Source organism: Embiotoca jacksoni, unplaced genomic scaffold (assembly GCF_022577435.1).
Source record: "Embiotoca jacksoni isolate LCO1_2020_lvr unplaced genomic scaffold, fEmbJac1.0.p SCAF_13, whole genome shotgun sequence".
Lineage (NCBI taxonomy): Eukaryota > Metazoa > Chordata > Actinopteri > Embiotocidae > Embiotoca > Embiotoca jacksoni.
This window is the reverse complement of record NW_027185263.1, coordinates 8,381,558-8,404,223: the sequence shown is the minus strand read 5'-3', so window position 1 is coordinate 8,404,223 and position 22,666 is coordinate 8,381,558. Positions and strand designations below refer to the sequence as shown.

General features: G+C 42.2%; 1 protein-coding gene across 3 annotated transcripts in view; it reads left to right on the top strand.

Moving 5' to 3' along the window:
- Positions 1-1,062: 1,062 nt before the first annotated feature.
- Positions 1,063-22,666, top strand: part of ubl3a (ubiquitin-like 3a) — a 35,634-nt gene continuing 14,030 nt past the window's right edge. Inside the window, exon 1 of one of the 3 annotated variants that reach the window (XM_069146221.1) lies at positions 1,063-1,120. In XM_069146221.1, the coding sequence (XP_069002322.1) occupies positions 1,097-1,120 (24 nt within the window). In that variant the 5' untranslated portion in view covers positions 1,063-1,096. The other 2 variants (XM_069146220.1, XM_069146219.1) reach the window with 2 other exon arrangements.

The following is a 22,666-nucleotide window of genomic DNA, read 5'->3' as shown; positions in this document are numbered from 1 at the left end:
CTATATAGGCCTATATATTTTCCATATCATACTGCTTACAACGCCTCTTTAATTTAACATAAGTTCTCGTATTCATCAGTTGTAATGGTGTCCTTAAGTATAGCGCCTGGATAGTCTAGAATAAGCACAATTATCATTTACATTTAGAACTGGTCAAATATTAAGTTAAAAAGAATGGGAACATGACTCTCTTGCCAATTTTCAAGCTTTTCAGCAAACATTGAACACATTGATCGGTACTTAAAAGTATGGTCCTGCTGAAATGAAGACATTGGGACTTTTCACACAAGGAAAAGTAAGGCTGTAAATAATAAAATGAATGATAACTGTGTTCCATTTTGCAATTCAGGGTCCTGGTATTGTGCATGTTGGCTCCCTGTCGCAGCTTATAAATATTGTTAAATATGCATTTGAGGCAGTTATAGTTAGGCATACCCACACCACCTATAATAGATAGCACCGTAGTTACTACATCCTAAAATACGATGTCATTATCAAGGAAACTACACAGGACGAAAACCTAAATCAAATTAAACAGTTAAAAAAAAAACAAGTCAGCAATAGAAGCAATGCAAGATGTGAAATGATGTGTGTTGTGGAGTTGTTGTATGGAAGCATAAAAGAAGACTGATGCAGGTGGATGAGTGAGAGAGTGAATACATGCCATTTTTCATAGTCTGGAAGTCTCAAGTGAGCTGCATTAGCTGACAACTCTCTCCCATGTCTGCCAAGTTCCCTTAAAGATAGGTTAAGACCCCTCGGAGTGAGTCGGAAGGGATATCTCATAGTTTTAATCATTATTTGTAAGACTGATAAACAGTTCTTTTTGACAGTACAGACCCCTTCAAAGTTTTGTAGACTTCAGTTGTTTAAAATGTATGTTTTGCCCATTAATCTACACTCAAGAAGAAATTACGTTTTTCTTTTGTTCATTTATTAAACGACAAACAGAAATTTGTTATTGACAATTGAATTGAAATCTGTATTCAGACCTATATATATTTATATATATTTTACAGTGCTCTTATTTTGAAAATTGTACCAGGAAGTTCCGGGTGTTCTTCCATTGCCATCTTGACGTCGGGTTTGAGGCAGGATGACAGCTGAACAGGTCGTAAAGGTACAGCAGCGCAGTCCGTACCACTAACAACAATCATACACGCGTTTTTAAAGAGAAGCGACGACACATTTCCGCGCTGTGACGCCTTTTTTTTTTTTCCTCTACCAATCGGCCGACGTGTTTGAGTTTATTAGAGGACGGTAGCCGCTAACTTTGCGGACATTTTTTTGTTCCTTTTTCACCAAGAGAAAAAAAAAGATCCGTGTCCGGATGTGCCATCAGTGTTGGGTTTTTCGCATGGCGTACGCACCTTTTCTAAAGCAGGATAGTGTTGATGTTTAGAGGGTCGTAGCAAGGAGGCCCTCGGGTCGACAGCTTACCCCACTAACATTAACTATAGTTCCCAAATTGCCGATTTGTGCGGGCAATAATCAACGAAATGATTGCGCAATAGAGAGGAAGAGAGACTATCTCAGTGTTGTGACTGGAGAGAGGAAGTCACCGGGAATACGTTTCTGTCTCCTGCTCTAAACCCGACAAGGACGTGTTTTTCAGGGCGTGTTGGAGCTTTTACAAGGGCGAGGAAAAAAAGAAAGAATATTTTGAGTCCGTCCTGTGTGAGTGAGAGCGTGTGTATGTGCCTGTGAACCACTCTTTTTGAGTCCCGGGAAAACCTTCACGATGACGGGCAGCACCCCAGCAGACATGGTGAGAGAGATTACTGTGAGTTCTTTCACACTTGACCATCTACGTCCATTCATTTCCTCAGGGTTTAAGATAATAATAATTCAAAAAAAAAAAAAAAAAAAGCGGAACAGAGCAGCTTTGTTGAGGTTGTTCATTATTCTCCCACTTCCTGTTTCGTTGAATAGATTTTCTTCACGTAGCTATGAAGACCCAGTGTGACTGAAAACATCCTTGTCATGCTTTAAGTTTGGATTTGTGGACCTCCAGGGCTGCTTGAGAAACAAACTGTGGTAGCTGACATGGTCCTTTTCGGTCTTTTTGCAAGGTGTTTGTGATAACTCGTGTCAACCTGACATTTTGGACCATTTTCAAATACATATTTTAAAGTTTCAGACTGCTGTTGACTCTCCTTAGTTTGAACCTCCATTAGCACGCTCTTGAAACTTCATTGTACCATAATCCATCACGGAGAGCGCCATGGTTTGCGTACATTATTGTTGATTCATTGTTATTGATTTTTATGCCACACATACATCAATGGAGGACAACGGCTTCCTGGAAAAGTCAAAAGAATACACAGATTATAATCAAGCAAGTTTCAAGAGTCTATTAATTGATATTCATATCAATTAGCATAAAACAATGGTATCTGGGAAAAGTAGACAAAGTAAGATTATGCTCGAGCAAAATTCAGGAGTCTAGCTATTGATTATCATATTGTATGGAAGGGAATGGCAGACAATGACATCATGGAAAAGTTAACACAACAAATGCATTACACAATCAAGTTTCAAGTGTTTTCAAGTGTCCAGTAATTGATTTATGCTCTAATTAATGGAAGACAGTGGCATCATGGAAAAGTACGCAGAATAGGGAGATTACACTCAAGTAAGTTACAAGAGTCTAGCTATGGATTGGCACATTGTATGGAAGTGAATGGAAGACAGTGACATCTGTGAGGAGTAGACAAAATATACTTAGACTTAAGCAAGTTTCAAAAGTCTATAGTGACACGGTGAAGCCAATAGCATCCTGGAAAAGTAGACATAACACATAAACATTTCTAAACACAGCAACATGGTTTAGAAAAAAATGATTAACTTAGTTTTTTGATTAGTAAATAGAGTCCTGAGGGAACATATACAATTGCTATCATGGTGAAAGTTGATTATATTGGAATTACAGTGGAATTCCCAGTTTGATCATTCTGGCCACTCATCTAACACGATCATTCCTCTCAGATCTTGTCAGCCATGCTTTTATCAAATCAAGGCTCCGTCCCTTCACTGATGTCTGCGGTTATGTTTGACATTTCGGGATCCTCTAGCGTCACAGACAGCAAGGCTGAAAAGAGACTGCAGTTTAGAGGGCTGGATGCTCTTTTTCCTGTTTCTGAGCTGTAATTGCCTTACAGCCAATACAACTCCTGTATATCACATGTTCACTGTAATGGCCTTTTAAATGGATGGTGAACTATGACCTCCTTGCCTTTGGTCATTATCAGGTGACTTTACAAGCCTTCCCACACCTTTTTAATCGCAATCTTCTTATTGCAAATTAGCTTGTTATGCATTGGCTCACTGACTGTGCTGTGTATTATGAGCCCTCATCAAAACGATTTATGTCCGCCCCTCGTTGGTAAGCAATTCCACAAATTAAAAGGGGTGTAAAACGAGTTTAGTCGGGTTTACCCAGTCTTAGACATAATATTTCCTTTCGGTCTGGCAGTTTGATGTCTGTCATCTTTTCTGCCAGTGCACTGTGACACTAAGAATACTTCCAGGTCTATGTATAGAAAGGATAAGCCACGTAATGTGCCCCTCCACATAGAGATCAGCTATCCCAGCTTTGCTTGTGCTCCTGCCTGTCCCACGTTCAGCCGATCCCCTCAACAGCACGTCCATTATGTTGTCAGGATGTTGGGTTAATGCTGCGAGGAGGTTAGATGTGAGCTATGCATATGTGGTCCAGTCGAAGCTAAAGCATCTAAGTATAGATGCAAGGAATTCTCATGGATCATGGACATAATCATGAGCCGAAGGTTTCACTTTCTGACCTGTTATAACTGGAAACTAAATCCATGTGAATCCTAAAGAGCATTCATAGAAGGTTTCGTGTTGTGTCACCATGTTGATGGATGTACGTGGCTTTATTCTGCATGAACTTGAGTCACAGTATTGTGGGTCAGTTTACAGTAATGGTGACTGTAAAATTCCTTCCGTAGTGTTCTCTTTTGCATCATTTAGCAGGGCTAGGTGTCGTTCAAGAATCTTCGTTTTTGGTGCCGATACCTTGATTTCAATACCGATAGTTTTTTCTTTTACCAATTTTATATATTCTCGTTCAAGGAAACGAAAATTGCATCACACATTGGAGCAAAAATCTTTCGTTTTCATGCGTTTTAGAGTGGAGAGTGTAACCCGTTTTTTTTTTTTTTTTCTTTTTTTTTTTTTCTGTTGCTACAGTTAACAGTTTGCCTAATGTGCGTAAAACGCCTCACACGCAAGTTAACGCTACAATTTCCCGATGTTCTCGAAACGCATCACATAGAAGCTATCTCATGACGGAAAAATTTACAGTTCCTCCCGAATTGCCTCACACGGAAGCTATCTGTCAATCTGTTGATGCAACAATTCCCCTAAGTGTCCAGTAAACGCCTCACACTATCGGTAGATGCTAGCTTGCAGGCTGCACACAGAGAAGCCCCCTGTTACTGCAGCGTATGTAACGAAAATGTCTGGCCAAAAAGTAAATTGAAAAGAGTGAATTATAAGTTGTTCTGATGTAAGATTTAAGCTACGTAAGTTGAAACAGCGATTTTTATCTACTTGGGTGAGCTGCCCATGTAGAGGCTGCAATATGTTAACTGCTGACACCAATGAGATTCACTCTTCCTTAAATGGAACAAAAGTCACGCTTTTTTACAAGGGAAATGTGTTGGTGTTAATGTAGTGTATGGTATTGAACATTTTTTAACCAAATAACATGACATTTTTCGACGCTACTACAGAACCAATTCGGTCGGTGCCATGAAAGTGTCGAATTTTGGCACCCAGGCCTTTCATTCAGCCAGAGAACTTTGCTTTAGTGTCTCCAGCCCTCTGCTGAAGTGTCTTTAAGCAACACGCTGAAGCCCTGCCAGCTGGTTTATAGCTCCGTTTGATTTGTCCTCAGAGAATTTCCCCGTGGGGGAAGTATCACATTATTATTGCCTCATTTATCGCCAGTGTCAGGCTTACAGCACATTTCTCCAATGGTAAAGCAGTACTATTTTTTTTTCCACTGCTGACTTTCAAACATTGGTTTGAATTGGGTTTATTCATGCCGGCTCCAGGTTCATGTTATTAACATGCCAGCAGCAGAAACCTAAAAGGTCAAATTCTGCACATAAGTAAGACCTTACGGTTTTCTAATCTTCAGAACAATTGCTTCCCTTTGTGGTGTGGCTCAATCTATACATCAAACTAACTACTTGCATTCCCCAGGGAACTTTGGGGGGAAATATCAGCTATCAGCATTTAACCGACCCAGTGTGGCTGAAATCAGCTGCAGATGCACAGTACACACCCCCCCCCCCCCCCCCCCCCTACGCACATACACACACACACACACACACACACACACACACACACACACGCACACGCACACCCGACTCCCTCTCAGCCTGTGGAAGGAGCAAGTGTACACACACATACATACTTATAAAGGCTGTATAGAGTAGGAGTGAGGGTAGGAGGAGAGGAGATTGCTGGTGCCAAACACAGTGGGTGAATGAATCTGAGCAAGAATAGGAGAAGGAATAGTCATGCCTCTACAGAATGGAGGACTTTTTTTTTTTTTTTTTCCCCATCTTCGAATGGAGAAAAAGAGGAGGTGCGGACGGATAGAAATGACCTCAGAAGTACTGACGGGGTCGAAATGGTCTCCATGGCAACAGTGGGACGCTCGGATCTGAGGTCTGGACAGGCCTCATTCATGACTGCAGTGTGTAAGAATGTGGAAGGATAGGTCGGCGTGCACTCGCAGGTATGTGTGTTGTAACAACAAGAGACAAGTCGGAGTAGCGCAGGAGAAGAATAAAGCAGTTCAGATAAGCTTCGCCGTGTGAAAGCACGGCAGACAAGACACGAGAGTCCCAAGGAGCACAGAGTGAATTTCAAACATCACCGCTTTCAACATGTCCCGGCACAGCAGACAAGATGGGGGGATCGAGCTACACAGATCTGCCTGGCACGTACTGAAGGAAGCACACGAGGGTTTCACATTATCATAACAGCTCATCACATACAATTGGTGCCTTTTGTTTACTAATGCTTGTTAAAAGCTATTCATGAAACAACTTTTGGATTAGTCTGGTTACGTCGCTGTTCACATCTCAGATGTTTTTAGTGATCCATAACAAGTACAGAACATTAATCAGCAACTATTCTTAAGTGTAAGATGTTTGTTTTCTTCACTTTTGTTATAGAATTTTGTACCAATGGTTCATCATGCCCCCCCCCCCCCCCACCTTCCCGCCTAATATCCTTGCATATCTTATTGTTTTATAGATTCTCTTATCATTTAGATCTTGGGGGTCTCTGATGGATTGTAGTGGCTCAAGCCTGATCCGTGTTAAATACCCATGAACTGTGTTTTAAAATATGTATGGTACTACTTCAAGATGCTTCCTGAGTCTATTGTCGTGTTCTCACTGTGGGTCCTCACCAGGGTGGGAACAGGTGTTGTGCTTACTGCCATTGATGAGAATGAGATTTTTTACGTTTCCTGCCTGTCCATTGTTGTACCAGGAATGTTCTGATGAACGTCTGACAGACCAAAAACGTAAAGAAATTGAAATACTGATTAATGATATATAATGACGGTTTCAGCATCTTTGAGAAGATTCATTGGGATGGAGTGGAGTCAATCCTGCACAGCAATAATGCAGAAAATGAAGTAGTCCAGGCTTCTCTAATGTGACTGTTAAGAACTTGTGATGGACATTTTAATGAAGTAATCAGTTAATGGAAGGTTAATCGATAATGGAAATAATTGCTAGTTTCAGCTCTAGCTCGGAAAACAATCAGAGCTTTTTAAGCAGGATTGAGACTGGAAACATACAACGGATGTGAAGTTGAAACTGAGGGTAGCTACACAAGGTTGTGATAGAAACCACTAAGAGCAGTTAATTTAACTTAAACAACATAACTGCTTGGCTTTTTCTCCTGGTCAGAAGAGGCGACAGGAACACACGATCCTGATATTATATGATATGAAGACATAAAGGCTGTTAGCACTCACGCTCACCCATACGCTCACAGCGGGTAGTATTGAGACACCCCGTCATTTGTGCAGCAGTGAGAACATGTTAATTTGTGTCAGATGTGGCATTCGCAACTCTGACTCCCAAAGTCCAGGAAGTACGATAGAACATTTCAAACCTTCAAACGTCTGGTGGAATTGTTCATCCTCAATAATTAGCAGGTTTCTGTTGCTTTGAATTTAGAAATTTGAAGAGCCATTTTCACCTTTTACAGCATGGCATTTTTCGTAATGACGATGCTCAGGATCATAAACTACTGCCTGAAAAGAAGCCAAAGAATCTGCATTTTCAATCACTTGGACTCACTTCATTAACATTTCAGTTCTCACACCGTCATTATATCCGTATGAGCTCTTAAAGGAAGTTGCTGTCCTTTCGGGGCTGCAAATAATGGTTATTTTTATTACTCATCAATCTGACAATTGTTTTTTTTAATTAACTGATTAATAATTTAAATAATAATAATTAAAATTATTTGGAAAAATGTGTTTAACAAATTCCCAGAGCCCGAAGTATGTTTTTTAATGTGTTGTGGCCGACAAACAGTCCAAAACTTGATGACATTAAGTTTACTGTTGTAAAAGACGAAACCAGAACTAACTCAAACATGAGAAGCGAGAAACAATGGATTTGTAACATTTTCACTTGGGATGACAACAATTTTAAGTATAAAATGATCGCCTTTTAATTTTCTGATGAATGATGAATTGCCAAATGGCTTAAGCTCTAATGTTTTTTTTTATTTAAAAAAAAAAAACAATTTTCTGATCGCTTAAATTGTGCCACTCTGACTGTTTATGAACTTACCGTCTGTCCAGTTCAGTGGATCATTGTTTTACTGTGTCAGTATGTGGCTAAACGTTGCTCTGTGTGTGGTGTTGAAAGCAGTTCATAGTTCACTCCTGCATTGACCCCTCCGGCTACAAAGAAACACACACCCTCCGTAAGAGAGTCAGAGGTTAGGGTCAGAGGTCGGCGGCGTGTTGGTCACGGATGAAAGAACAATGGGTCGGGGAAATCATTGCTGCTGGAAAAACAGCACTTCCTGCACCTTTCCAACGCGAGCTGAGCTCGGCGTGAATGACGCCGAGAAGCGAGAGGCAGAAAAGTCCGCGGGCGTTCTTCAGCCTCGGGCTGGAGCTGCTAACGAGGCTTTGATTGACACGCGCGGAGGGAAGGAGAACACGGCTGAATCCTGACAGTGCCGGTTAGATGAAGCATGTCAGTGGATATACGTATGTGTTACTGATGCCATGTGTTGCCAGTCTGAGTCACGGGCCCGGGTTACATCATCCCGCCCCGGTGCAGCAGTTGATGTATTGACTCTGACATTGTCACATGTAGGCCTCGCGGAGCCATGGAAAGTTCTGATGGCAGCTCCGGAGGTGCAGAGAGCGCTACTCTAGTCACGGTCATTTCAAGCGCGTCCAGACGTTGGTGACGAAAAGTTCGGCAGCGAGAACATCTATTCTGTTTAAGATGAGCGACTTACGGTAAAGCCCAGAGTTTGATTGATCTGATCGGAAAAGGAACGGCTGTGAAAGTTTGTTGATCCGTTTCCGGACTGTCGTTTATCTTTTAGACGTTGCTTTGTGTCTGCGGGACAGATTGTATTGCATTTAGTTTTTAATCACATTTGCTAGCATCAGCAAAGCTTTTGTCGATGTATATGTCCAGCAGTCCACTGTGATTATGTCCAGTTTATTCAATTGTATTGACGCATGTGCACAATACCAGCAGGAAGCTCTATTGAGAACCTCTTTTCCATTGATTGCTTATGTAACTGCTTTTTGCTTATGTATGTCTGTGTGTTCTTCATTGTGTCATGTGTCTCGGCATGTGCAAACTGTGTGTTGTCCTCGATGAACAGTGACATCCTGCCGCACTGATCTAGGGTCCCACTTTCAACACTGCTCCTTACCTTACCCTACCAGTTATTCATATATCATTGAATATATGTTGTTGTTGCTGATAAAAATAAATAAATAAACAAAATATAACATTTTCAGGTAACGACAAATAAAAACTTTTGTTGAATTTCTGAACCTGAACAGTGCATAAACAGTGTAGTGTGAAGCCGTGGTGGATTTTTCATCCGCTATCTCAAACACGACTTGCTCCAGGGCAGGTTATGTCCGCTGTACAAATTACCACGGCAATGCATCCCAATAGGAAGTAAACAACCGTCATAGTCCTAAAAAAACCAGAGTTAAACCACAGTCAGGGTTAAACCTGGAGCACGTCCTACGCGTCTCTGGTTTCTTTTACGGTTTTGCGCTTGTGGCACAAAGCTAAGACGGCAAACCAAAGGAACGCAGAGTGGATGAAGAACGAGAGACACACTGGCAGCAGCTGTGGAGGAACAATCCTTCAATATACAGCCGGCATATTACACACAACACTTCAAGTGCCTGAACATATTGGTTGGATTGAGCTTTCTCTGAGCAAAGGTGATAAACATCAACAAAGTCAGCAGGTTTTCGTGATGTTTGCATTTAGTCTGGATGCTATCACTTGTTCTTCCTCTATTGAGATGCTTGCAGTGAATAATCGGGTTTAAAGTTGGAGGTTTGTTTTCTGTAATGCTCATGATAATTTAAGCTAGATACGGATTCCAGAAAGCAAACTTGAATAAGCATCAAGCTGAAATCTTTAGTGTGAAGCCAGCTATTAGATTCTCTCACTCTCCAGGCTGGAAAGGGAGACCCTGTCTCTTTTGTTGTCGGATTGCATTTCTGATCAGCTCCGCTGGAAGACTGAATAGTTTTGAGTAACTCGGAGGATTTTGTAAAGGAGAAGTCAGGGTGAAAATCCCCCTCTTTTCTGCAGTCAGTGTTGGCAGGTATGGCTTTGCACAGGCTCAGGAATGTCTTGAACTACTTCACCAGTTGAAGCGGACACTTCTGGTCTGCACTTCTGATTCTGGACCGGATCTCTCTCTCTCTCTCTCTCTCTCTCTCTCTCTCTCTCTCTCGACAATGACTGGGTACTTGTTGTATAATTTACGACCTTGATATTAGCACCACGGGAGCAATGACAGTGACGGAATATATTCAAAGTCCTCCATGAGCATTTTCTCCGTAGTTCATGTGGACACTGAACACCTCAGGACAGAAGTAAAGTGATGACACTCTTCAGCTTTGGGTGTGAGTGTGACTAACACGCGAATAATGCTAACTTCACCCAGTGTGCCTGCAGCCGCTTTTGAAGCACGTTTCGGTGTTTTGTCCACACATTTATGCGTGTGCACATTGGCATGAAGAAACCAGCTGAAGCACAACCTGTTCTTCCTGTTCAGAGTGACGTGTTAAGTGTTGGTGTTGCCAGTCAAGTAACACCCACGCCAGTTCACTTCAGCTCCAGATCCCAGCACAAACTGAGCTCTATCTAAAGGCCATTGTTTGCATGTGACGATGCTGAGCTTCTGCTTTTGGCACCGCACCATTTGGTCCCTTATATCGCTCTAAAAAAAAATCTTCGCTGGCCAACCAAGAAACAGAAGCTGCAACTGTTTAATTGTATTTCCTGGAAATTGAATCTCCCAACATAATGCTGTTAAAGGCCTTCTCCACAGTAGCGCCAATATAATTGTAGTGAGGAAATACTAATCCTAATGCCAAATCCTACACATTTTTGTGTAATTATAGAATGTGATCTCCTCTTATAATTCATTAAAGCCCCCCCCCCCAAAAAAAAACATTTCCAAAGATGTGACCCTGGTGCCTTCCATGACTTTTAAGTTGCACAAAATAGGCAACTCATCAGCTTCATGGTAAAATGAAAGAAAAGGAAAAGTTGAGCCGCCATCTGATTCTACAGAAATGAAAGTTATAAGATCTCAGTTGGCTGAAGTGAGAAAGCAAGAGGAGGAAGAGGAACTTGAGTTGAGAAAGAGTCACAGAGTGAGTCGTAAAGAGGAAGATGAGCTGCCCAACAACAGCTCATTATACGTTCATTGGAAGAAAACCAAGTGAGAAACTTTTGTTCCTTGATATCATTCCTCCATCAACTGAGCTGCTTGTGTTTTGCAACTCCCTCAGAAGCTCCTTAGATAATACATTTCTAATAGAAATTCTGCACATGTGCATACGTATACTATACTGATTTCAGTTGTACACCGGGCATTGATTGCATTGCCAAACTCATTGGTCTTGATACTGTCTCTTGTTCTATTGTTATTGGCATTCAACTGATGTTATGGGAGGCGAACTTTACATAAAGCTGTGGGACTGTAATTTCCCTCTGTGTATAATAACGTATTTCCCTGTGAGTCTAAAAATGGGAGTAGAAAGAGAGAGAGAGAGAGAGAGAGAGAGAGAGTGTGTGTGTGTGTGTGTGTGTGTGTGTGTGCGTGCGTGCGTGCGCGTGTGCGTGGGGTGTTGGTGTTTGACTAGCCCAATAAGAGGAGTCTTTCAGCTGCACTGGAAACAATTTCCAGCTGAGGAGACATTTATATTAAAGCTTTGCTTTGCCAGCACAGACTGTATATGCGTGCGCCAGAGCCGCCGGCGAGCACGAATCAGCTGTCCTTCTCTCTGATGCATTTTCTGACAGTCTGCCATTTATAAATCAGTGCTTAAATCTGTCCTGATATCGAACGCCCTGTGCCAGCGCAGTCAGACAAGACAATACGTACCGGCGGAATTAGAGGGTCCGTGTTGAGACTCTTCGGGTCCCGCGCAGGGCAGGGATGATCCACAGCGCAGTCATTCAAAGGTCGGGCCTCATCGACCGGATGTTCCGACAGGTTCCGACGACGGCCAGCCGTCCTCACACAATATACCTGTAACCCAGACTTTTAACCTGTTGTGGTTGATGATCAGAACATTTCCTTTTTTTTTTTTTAGCTTTCAAAATGCAAATCGTCTGACGAGTTTCTGTGCGCAGGCCTGGCTCAGCAGCAACATGTCGGGCTTTTAATATCTTCATGGAATCACACAAGAGCAGCAGCTTTACATTTTCGTGTCTTTCAAATACAATAACATGTCCTATGTTTTTCAAAGCACAGATACATTGTGATGTTTTTATTATTTAAAAACAATCAAAAGTCAGTAAATCCTTAAATTTGAGGAGCTGAAGCTTGAAAAGGTTTGGATGATAACATGAGCCAACCTCAGAATCAAATATTTAAGGGGTCACTTTGTGAACAGACACACCGGTAATCCTGCAAATTTTTCACATTACTCTAAAGTTTTTGTCTCAAATACTTTTGACAGTTTTCTCTATAACTTCAGTGTGTCTATGCGCCCAACATAACAAGACTGACTCCTCAGTATACACCGTACACTGATTCTCATGCTGAAACAATGTCAAGCTTTTCTTGAACAGGACGTGAAGGTATATTTGGAAGCTGTAATGGCAACTGAAAATTGGCAGGAATGTATTTTTGCCTTTCTTTGGTTTTCATGATTTCCAATGAAATCTCAGGATATAGACCTTTTTCCACTGCAGATGTTTTTACTTGTCATTGTTGTGAAAACACAGGTGAATTTATGACGGCTGTATTCCACTTAGGAGAGGGACACTTAATGGAACTGAGTCATCTTTAATACACTTGTGCCCTCCCTCCGATGACAGGTCAAAATGTCTGCCGTGAAAATAGGTCTCTTCACGCAGATACACGGAGATGTGATGGTGGAAAATGGGCAATGAGCAATAAAGAGGCAGAGATCACTGAAGAGTTAAAGATAGAGCTCAAAGAAGGGGGGATGTGTGTGTGTGTGTGTGTGTGTGTGTGTGTGTGTGTGTGTGTGAGTGAGAGAGAGAGAGAGAGAGAGAGAGCAGGGAGCAGGGAGAGAGGGTGTATTTGGCCTTCATGCTGTCTTGCACAAATTTGTCATTTCGTGTTGGATGCTATGGAGCACTATGACTATGAATATCTCTAATGATCCCGGCAGGGGTTTGTTTGTGTGTGTGTGTGTGTGTGCGTGTTCGTATCTGAACAAGCTAGCAGTAATGAAGCATTGGACCTTGGACTAGAATGATGGAGGGCTTTTCAGCTATATATCCCACTCAGTTTCTCATAATGAGGAACAATGGTTTATCTTGAGGGAAGCAGCAGAACTTTGACTCACGCAGAGGACATCAGATTTCAACCTATAGTTTAATTACACATTTCTGCGAAGTGGCTTCCCTGTGCCAGAGATCAGTTGGCTAAATGTGCGGGTACGGCGGCGTTGCCTGGCTCTTAAATCAGTATTCTAGGCAAAGCTCGGATGCTTGTAGGTGAGTAAAGCTGGCACATTTTAGCGAAGTTTAGCTGACTTCCATTTGGCTTGGCACAGTCTTTTCAGTCAGCTGATCGGAGTCCAGTCACAACTCGTAGTACGGTGCAGTTCAAAGATCACTGGGACCATTCAGGCTCAGAGGTGCAATAATGCGGTTTAATTTTTAATCTGAAGGTGACTGTGTTGAATAAACAGGCCTCGCTAAACTGGTTAAACTGCCTCTGCATGCCCCCTGGTATGAATTTATACTCTCAGGTGGAAAAGTGCGAAGGAAAGCCTCCCTGATTTTGTCATTCGGATCCATACTTTCTGCTGCCTTGTAATGGAACAATGTTTGTTCCCCTCCTCCCTCCTCCCTGCTCCCTCCTCCCTCCTCCCTCCTTCCTGTTGTTGCTTGTAAAACTAGTTGCTTCCATCACCTCCCCACTGAGGCTCCTTTCTTCCTGTTGTTCACAACACAAGCATAACCAGTGGCTCAAAGCGCACACCAGAAAACAATGAAAGCAGAAAAGGAAACTCATAAAGGTGTATGTTTTACATACTGCAGGCACCAAGAGGAACACACCCATTTGATGAATTCATTTGACTATATTCTTACATAAACATGAATACATTTGCATTTTTGGTTTCCATGGAGATGGCTCGAAGTCTGGATTCTCTGTTGAATTATTGAGACCACAGTTTGTGATGCAAGTAGATGTATGAATGAAATCTAACACAACACCACAAAGACTTTCAAACATGACAGTATGGGTGTACACGTTGCAGCGAACTGAAAATGAACATTTGCAGGCTTCACATCGATAACACTCATTGCAGCGCTGCTTCATTTATTGCTGCTCTGTTTAATTAGGTTATATTAAATTATACAGGATTGTAGCGTAATGTGTCCATCCTTTTGTAGTCTCTAATGTACCTGCTCTTTGCTCTTGTAAACCTCACTGTCTGTTTTCAAGCTTTATATGATTTGGTTACAAGTTGTGCCAGGAGACTAAAAGTGGAAACTTGCTTTAAGAATGTGTTTGTTTGTTATGTTTTGTATTCCACCTGTTCGTTTAAAGATGTTATAAATTGTTTTCTTTCCTAAATAGGTGTGTGTGTGTGTGTGTGTGTGTGTGTGTGTGTGTGTTAGTAATACCCCCGGTTTCTCTCCAGTACCATCTGGTAAATTCCAGCACAGAGGGCATTTTAGCTTGCCAGCTTGCTCTCTCTCTCTCTCTCTCTCTCTCTCACACACACACACACACACACACACACACACACACACACACACACACACACACACACACACACACACACACACACCCAGCTTGCTCTCTCTCTCTGTCTCTCTCTCTCTCTCACACACACACACACACACACACACACACACACACACACACACACACACACACACACACACACACTGAGACATACACTGAGACATACACTCAGACATTCACGTGCACACACCCATTTTTCTCCTCTACACACACTCAGCATCACGTGAGTTGGGACTGCAGGGCAGTGCTCTTTTCCGAAGAAATGCAGCGTTGTGGATATAACTTCTGCCTCCCAGCCGTTCCGATTCTCTACTCTGATGTGTCCGCTCTTTTTCACGTTACATCAGTTTATATTTTTTCATTATTTCTAAGCTCGATGGATGAGGAGGCTTATTTTCACGAGTAAAACAAATTTTTATTTGTCTGTCGGGAGCAAAACCCTTCCCAAATGATACTTCCAAAAAGGAAGGCAAATAAATCTGTGAATGCCTATTAAACCATCTTGTTCTCCGAATTCTCACATTGTAGAAAACTGAAACAAATGTGGGACTGGCTTTATGAATAACTATAGCTGCGAATGTGAAATTAATTCAATTAATAATGAATTAAATGAATATAACTGCAGAGAAATAGAAAGACTTGAATTACAGGTGCGGATATGTAGCGCAGGCAGAAGCTTGTGCTTGGAAACGACAACCTCAAAGGTTACAAATCAAGCTAATCCTGACTGCAGGGGATCGGCTGCACGCTGCCGGGAGACCACCTAGGAAAGAGGATGGGAGAAAAGAGAGGGTGGGGGGGGGGAGTGTTTGTAGAGAGGCAGGAGAGAGGAAGGAGGGGCGATACAGGGGGGAGGCAGAGGTCACCTCGGAGTCTGTAGTTCTGTTGGAAGGGAGGGAGGAAGGAGGGAGACCAGGACGGGGATGCTTTATATGTTTTCACATAGCAGGGGCCAGAAAAACACAGGGGGAGGGAGTCACATCGGCGAGACACCCTGCCATGGAAGTGAAGGAGAGGGAGAGGAGGGAGAGGGGGGAGAGGGGGAAGAGGAGGCGTGAGCAGACAGGACTGCTGCAGAGCAAATGGTAGGACGAAGGAGGTAGAGGACAGGAGGTCCTCTCTTTAGTGCCATCATCAGCAATCAACAACCCTCTGTGTGGTCCCCTCACACAGGCGACATGCTGACACGTGGCACGGTGGCCTTTGGGGGAATGTGTCTGGTGTTGGTAGCTGTTTTTTTTTGTTTTGTTTGTTTTTTCAGTGCCTGAGCAGACAGATTATGGAAAGTCAGCCAAAAATTCAGCAAAAGAATGTACAGAAACAAAAGTCAAAACAAAAGCCACGAAGTTTAATAGAGATTACAGCAAGTACGCTTACTTCCACATTGTCTTTTGAAATCAGCACCTGGATATCTTTATAACAGTTTAGGCGCTTATCAAGAACATTTACCTTGACATGATATTTTACCAATCCTACTTGCTGATCAGTGCTGTTTTAAATACGGGGATATCAGTGCATGTTAGTGCAGGTTTTTACATAAATAGGTTTCCCAGAAAGGCACACTTGTCATACGAGAAGTGACGGCAATAGTTGCGTAATAGATGAGCGCTAGCTGTGAATGGGAGGTTGGTGGAGGCCAAAATGTATCCTACATTTGACGTTGGGAAAGGTGTGACGGAAGGAGTTTCTGAAGCTATTCAATCACCTCATAAGCAGATTGTGATGAGGGCGGTGTACCTCATCGCATCTGCTGCATCACTGTTTCGCCCCCTTTTCAGAGCCGGAACTGTCGGGACCAAAGTGTCAAATAGCTGTTGGTTTCCTTTGCTTTCACACAGTGTGTATCTGGAGCAGCAGGGGGATGTTATTAGTCGGTGAACTGGAGCATGTGGGTTTCAATTTCCATGTAGGCAAACATCCGTCTCGCTGAAATCCTTATCAGCTCCAGATGAGCTGAGCTTTCTTTCGCTAACTTTTTGACTTCTGGGTCAACCGGGGAAAGCACAAATTCAATACCTATTTTACATCACCTTCCCTTTTTGCTCAACCAATGGTGACAGCCATCAGATATGTCTTTATTTCACTGTATGGTATTAGTTATTTTATTCCTTGTCTCATCTCCGGCCTTGTAGTTCAGTGGGAGAGAGGGACAGACAGTCTAGACGCCGAGAGAGGGATGAGAGGAGAATCGATTGAAGCATACAAGAGCAATTTCACGTCTCGTCCCACAGCTTCGTAAACGGAGCCTCGGCGTGCAGCAGCGCCGCGTTTTTGTGTTCATCCTGTGTGCAAGGATGTGTAAATGTAAAACACTAAATATTTAGAGGAATACCGTCGCAATTAAGCGGATTTCATCACCTTGTTCACCTTTACCTGTCCTCCTCTCGCCGCCCGTCTCTGACCTTTGCTGTTCCCTCTGTGAGTCTCTCTCCGTTCCCTCTCGCTCCGTCTCATTTCCTGCGCCGGTACCTTAGGCTGGCCTCTAGACGCGTCAGCGTTTCCTCTGCCCTCCTATAAGCATCAGACCTCGTCATCCCTATCATGGTGTCTCTGCAGCATCAGCACTTTGGTGGTGGTGTGGGATGCAGGACTCTGCAAACCTCCGCTGGCTTTTTCCTCTCCTCTATTCAATTTGTCTTTCAGTTCATCACTTCCACTTGTTCTTTTTGTTTTCACGCCTCTTTTGTTTTGTTATTTCTCCTTCTGAAAGTATGTATTGGGGTTTTGTTTTTCCCTGTTGAGATGAGAACGGCGGTGCCTCCCTCATCTGAACTGTGGTGTCCTCCTAAAGCTTAAACTGTTACAGATGCTTCGACGCCGGGAAGTGTCACGTGAAAAAAACATGGAAATATTCAAGTAATACCGTCATCTGCTTGCTGCTCCTTAAAGTATTCTCCCTCCTTGTGTTTACGCTGTAAAGATGTGGTGCTGCACACAGTTTTTCAAGAACAGGTCAGTTTGAGCAGGAAAATGTAACCCCACCCTTGTTCAGCTCTCTGGTGAAATTCTTCTTCTGAGACTCTGATCAGCCATGGTGAAATAGATTTTAGTTTTGGAGGAGAAAAGAAGTCGCATTCTTGAACAAAAAAAAGTCAACAACTGTCAAATAGTGCCGTGCGGTCTCCCACCTGCGGATAGTCTTTAACCCACCCTGATATACTGTACCTTTTTAAGCACCGTGCAGAAGGATGCGCTAAACCACCCAGATAATACACCGTATGTGGTCACAGTAAAAGTAGAACAGCAAACTGTACTGTTGAACAGCGTTTAAAGGAAGCACTCTTCACAAAAGTAATGCCAGCGATACCAGCCTGCTGTTAATGCCGTCTTGCAACTTGGTTATGAGTGCAGACTGTGTGTTTATATTTGTCTCAGTAATGTCCATAGACATGGAGTGAATGGTTTGCAGATGTTTATGCAGGTTTAGGCAGTTGTCTTTCAACTTTCCTGTCATTGTTACACAGAAACAGGAAGACGTAATAAAACCTGAAGAAAAATCTCTGGTATACAGCACAGATGCGCACAGTCACAGCCCCATAGATCAATTTTTTTGATACGTGTTATCCCATGTTAGGGTAAGCTAATCACCTGCTCAACAAATATGAGCATGGAATGAATCTTTTTGATGACATCTTGACAAAAAAGCTAATAAGGGAATTTCCCAAAATGTCAAACTTCCTTTAGTGTAAGTCTGTTACGTCAGGAAGACATCAGAAATCAGAGTGCCGCTGCTGTCATATCCTACAGTTTGTTTAATTATTCAGTGTGTGTATTCATCTCCAGATGACACGACCATTGCAGTCTGCCGTCTGTTGACAATTCAATGACAATAAAATTAATAATGTGAGCGAGAGATATCAAAGGGAAATGATCCAGAATCTGTGGTGCCGACCAGACCATTTAAATGTCTTAATAACTAATTGAGTTGTAGTTGCGTGGTTATGCTGCTGTTTTGTCATGAAATGTGAAGGTAGCATTGAAATGAGGAAGGAAAAAATAAACACAAAATAACATAAGCATGCTTTATGTAAATCCTGAACCTTAACTTCTCTTCACCAGGTTAGCTAAGACAGCAGGACACGGTCCTGTCCGTCAGCTCCTGCACCGTCTTCAACACATCTTTTTGCTCTGTAATGTCACACATTAACGATGGATAAAAAAAATCTCTTTGATCTCTCCGCCTCCACACTCAGTGTCCCGTCAGTGTGCCGGTTGCCAGTGGGTAATGTACAGTAGTTTGCTTCGATTATGGCACGGTTCACTTTTGGCATGTTAATTAATTTGGCCCTCGGGGTGTTGAACAGCCATTTTAAAGTGTGAAGCCTCTCCCTTAACAGAGACTACAGGGAGAGGCAGGAGGCAGCAATGCGAGGCAAAACCTGCGTCGACTCCTTGTGACAGCTGCGATCACGGAGAGGAAGCGATAAGAGGAACGTGTGATCAAAGGCACGTACCTGGCGTCTATCGGGAGACAGGAATGCAGCCCCGGGTGTTTGCGCGAGTTGAGCAAGGCGAGTTTTCAGAGGAGAAGGCTGGGAGGAGGGAGATGACAGCATGAAAGGGAGCACTACCTGTTTCTGGAGAGAGGAAGAGCAGCTGATGGATTAAAGGGTTATCTTGTATGTAAACGGGTAGAAGGGAATGATGAAGGGAAAAGACGGGAGAGCGGATAGCTGTCGGGCACAGCGCCAATGCTGAAAAGCAGAAAACAGCTGATCGTACATGGACAGAGAGGAGAGAGAAGAGGAGCCGAGTGGTTTCTGGCTGTGATGAGGTTATCATCATATCAGAGGGTAGCTCTTTTTGAATGACAGTACAAAGGGACAAAGGCTTGGAGAGAGACGCGAGGCATGATGGGGCAATTGTATAATGAGACTTGTGACTTATGAAACATGGTAGTTAGAGCAGCTAAAGGGAGAAGAGAGTTTTGTCTCATGGATTGAAAATTGCAGAGGAATAATGACGCTCAAAGCTGCAAACCCAACATTTTAAGGTAACTACAGGGCCAAGATTACATTCTGAAAAAAAGGGTGATTAAATACGAAGCTGTTCAGCGTCAAAGAATGACTTTACGTAATGATTACAGCATAAATTATAAACATTTTTAGTCTTTGCAGAGGAGCTGTAAGTGGAGGGTCTCTACTTTGTACAATTAAACTGCCACAGAATGTTTGAAGCTGCTGTGAAGGGAAGAGACCGTAATTTAACAACGCTATTAGAACAGTAAAGTAGCCATTAGCTGCCTGTGCCACAGGAAGTTTGTGAGCTCCCCCAGAAAGTGCATCTGATAAAGGTCTGCGGTGTCAGGCCCGACAATCTCTCCTACAGTATATACTCTCTTTTTTAATGATTAATGGCTCTAATAGAGTCCAACAGGAAGGCGGCCTGTGTTTTATGGTCACTGAACACGCTGCTGACTTCATTCAGTAACGAGGAGACACAGGAAAGAAATCTCCGCCGGGATCTGATCTCAGAGCAGCAGCGTCGCATGTGTGGCTTTAGAAGTAGTAAACATAACGACAGAAACACTGTATTGCAGGCTCATTATCATGGTCCCTGCTCTCAACAGGTTTAGCAGTCCAGGTAACCCAAACTGCACCTGGTTTTCATAACAGAAAACTTCAAATCTATTATTAAAGTTAAACCGTCAACAAAAATGTAATTACAGTGAAAAACATGTTTTGTTATAATATTTTCTTATTAACGCTTTGCTTTCCCCCAGTAGCCTCCCGGGATTTGCATTTTTCTGAACAAACAGAAAAAAAATGGCTTTTTAAGTAAAGACAAGTTGTTTGCTCGTGTTAGTTATGCGATTAAAAAATGTCATCACTTTCAAATTTGAGCTGACATTTTTCATTCCTGCCATGTAAAAATAGAGACAAACACAGCAACAGCATCAATACTTGTAAGAGGAACTGTAATATACAACCGATATATGTGTGTATGAGTCATAAAAGAGCTGCACAGGCTGTCAAAGTAAACAACTGTACAAAATATGTGTACCTGTAAATAATCAAATAATGGTATACAATTATACGTAGTTTGAAACAGCAATACAACACATTTTTGCTGAGTAATCATGTCTGCTGATAAAAGGGGAAGTCTGATTTTAATCAGACTTTGCGGAACCATGTACTGTAGTGTGACCAATGTTTGCCTTTTAGCAAACACTGTTAATTTTGTGTCCAGTCAGAGTAGGGGTATGCACACGGGTTGATAGAGAATGAGCAAACTTCTACCAGTGAACTGTAACACAGTGTGTAAAAGGACAGAAGGACAATATGTGACGTGAAGTTTTCCAAGTACTAAAACATCTTTTCTGACTTGATCAACATCCCTAAAATCACTCAGCTTTAATGCGGTATGCTTTTCTGGTGGACTTTATCTGATTTAAAAGATGGACAAGAAGAACACAAAATGAAGCGCAGATGCCACATTTAACCTCCAGCTCTGAATCTGACATCAGTGGAACATGCATCTGTATGACAAACAAAAATACTCTCATCTTTTTGGAGACTCCACTACTAAAAGTGTTGCTGTGTTAGGGTTAGGGGTTAGGGTTAAGGTTAGGTTTAGCAATAACAATAATGTTAACAATAACACTGTTGACTGTGTTTCTTGGTTGTTTGTATATAATATATATAGATATATACTGTGCTGTATATACTGTATATACTGTGCATTTTATATTTTATATTTTTTACTGCTATTTACTGGTATTTTATTGCTTTTCTATTATTCTATTATTATCTTATTGCTTCTGTATGCTGCTGTAGCGAAAAAATGTCCCCCCCGGGGATTAATAAAGTAACTACCTAATCTAACCTAACATAAATTTTGGCTGATCGGGTTAGAAAAGTTTTGCAGTCTGACACATGAGCGAAAACTCCAAATGTGCCCATTAAATATTAAATATACATAGATCTTCCCAATTCTGAAAATGTAACTCAATAAAAAGGAAAATTGGAATGACAAATTAAGAGTACACAACCTTTGTGCTGCTATGATGTTGTGGCATTTTATTGGGAGGCTGTGGCTCAGACGGTAGAGTGGGTTGAACACTAATCGGAAGGTTGGCGGTTCGATCCCCACCTCCTCCTGTCCACATGCCTAAGTGTCCTTGAGCAAGACACCGATCCCTAAGTTGCTCCCGATGGTGTGCCATCGGTGTGTGAATGTGCTCCTGATGGCAGCACCTTGCATGGTGATCTGTCTCATTAGTGGGTGAATGGGTGAATGGAAAAACCATGTTAAAGCGCTTTGAGACCGAAAGGTGATAAAGCGCTATACAAGTACAGACCATTTACCATTGGTTATTTTGTGCACTAATGACATGAGCACCGAGAGGACTTCCAAACAGTGCACATACAGAAAAACAGGACAAAATAGCACAGATGACTAATTACCTCCCTGGTTACCACAAGTGTTGGCATGGCAACCAGCAGAGCATGACTGTAGGCATAATCAGCAGTGTTGGGACAAATGTTGACCAGTCAGCCTGCTTGGCTGGAGCTTTATTTTCGCTTGTGTAATAGCAAAAACAAAAAAATGTTTTTCTCAAGATAACACATTTGAAGAATCAGTGCTTTGTTTCTGCGTAATCAGGCTCCTGTTGGAAAGATTATCACCCTTCACCTTTAGTCAGGTTTTTTGGACTTGGCATGTAACATATACATATTATCATAATAATAATGAGTCCTCACTTCTTGTCTGTCTATTTTACGGTTAATATATTTGCTAGAGGATGTTCTTATATCTTTCTGTCCTTTCTGTATTTCATGGAAACAGCTGTTTTTTCACGTTGTATGTGTTGTGAATTACAAGCTGTTGGTGAAGTAGGTCAAGACAAACCGCGGTACACTCGCCATTATAGATACATGCCCTATAAAGATGGTAAAGTTAATAATAAGCAAACTTCAGCTGGGTCAAGGTCCTTATGTTGTATCTCTGCTGCAGTAAACATGTATTGTTGTGTTCACTAGCAGACGATAGTGAGGCTGTATTAGCCTCGAAAATCCTCCCAATTGTGCTTTGATTCCTAAATCCTACGCCTTTAGTACACTGTCCCTATCATGAATGTAAATTTATGTTATTGTGCTTGTCCTTCTCTGCTTTTATTTTGAAG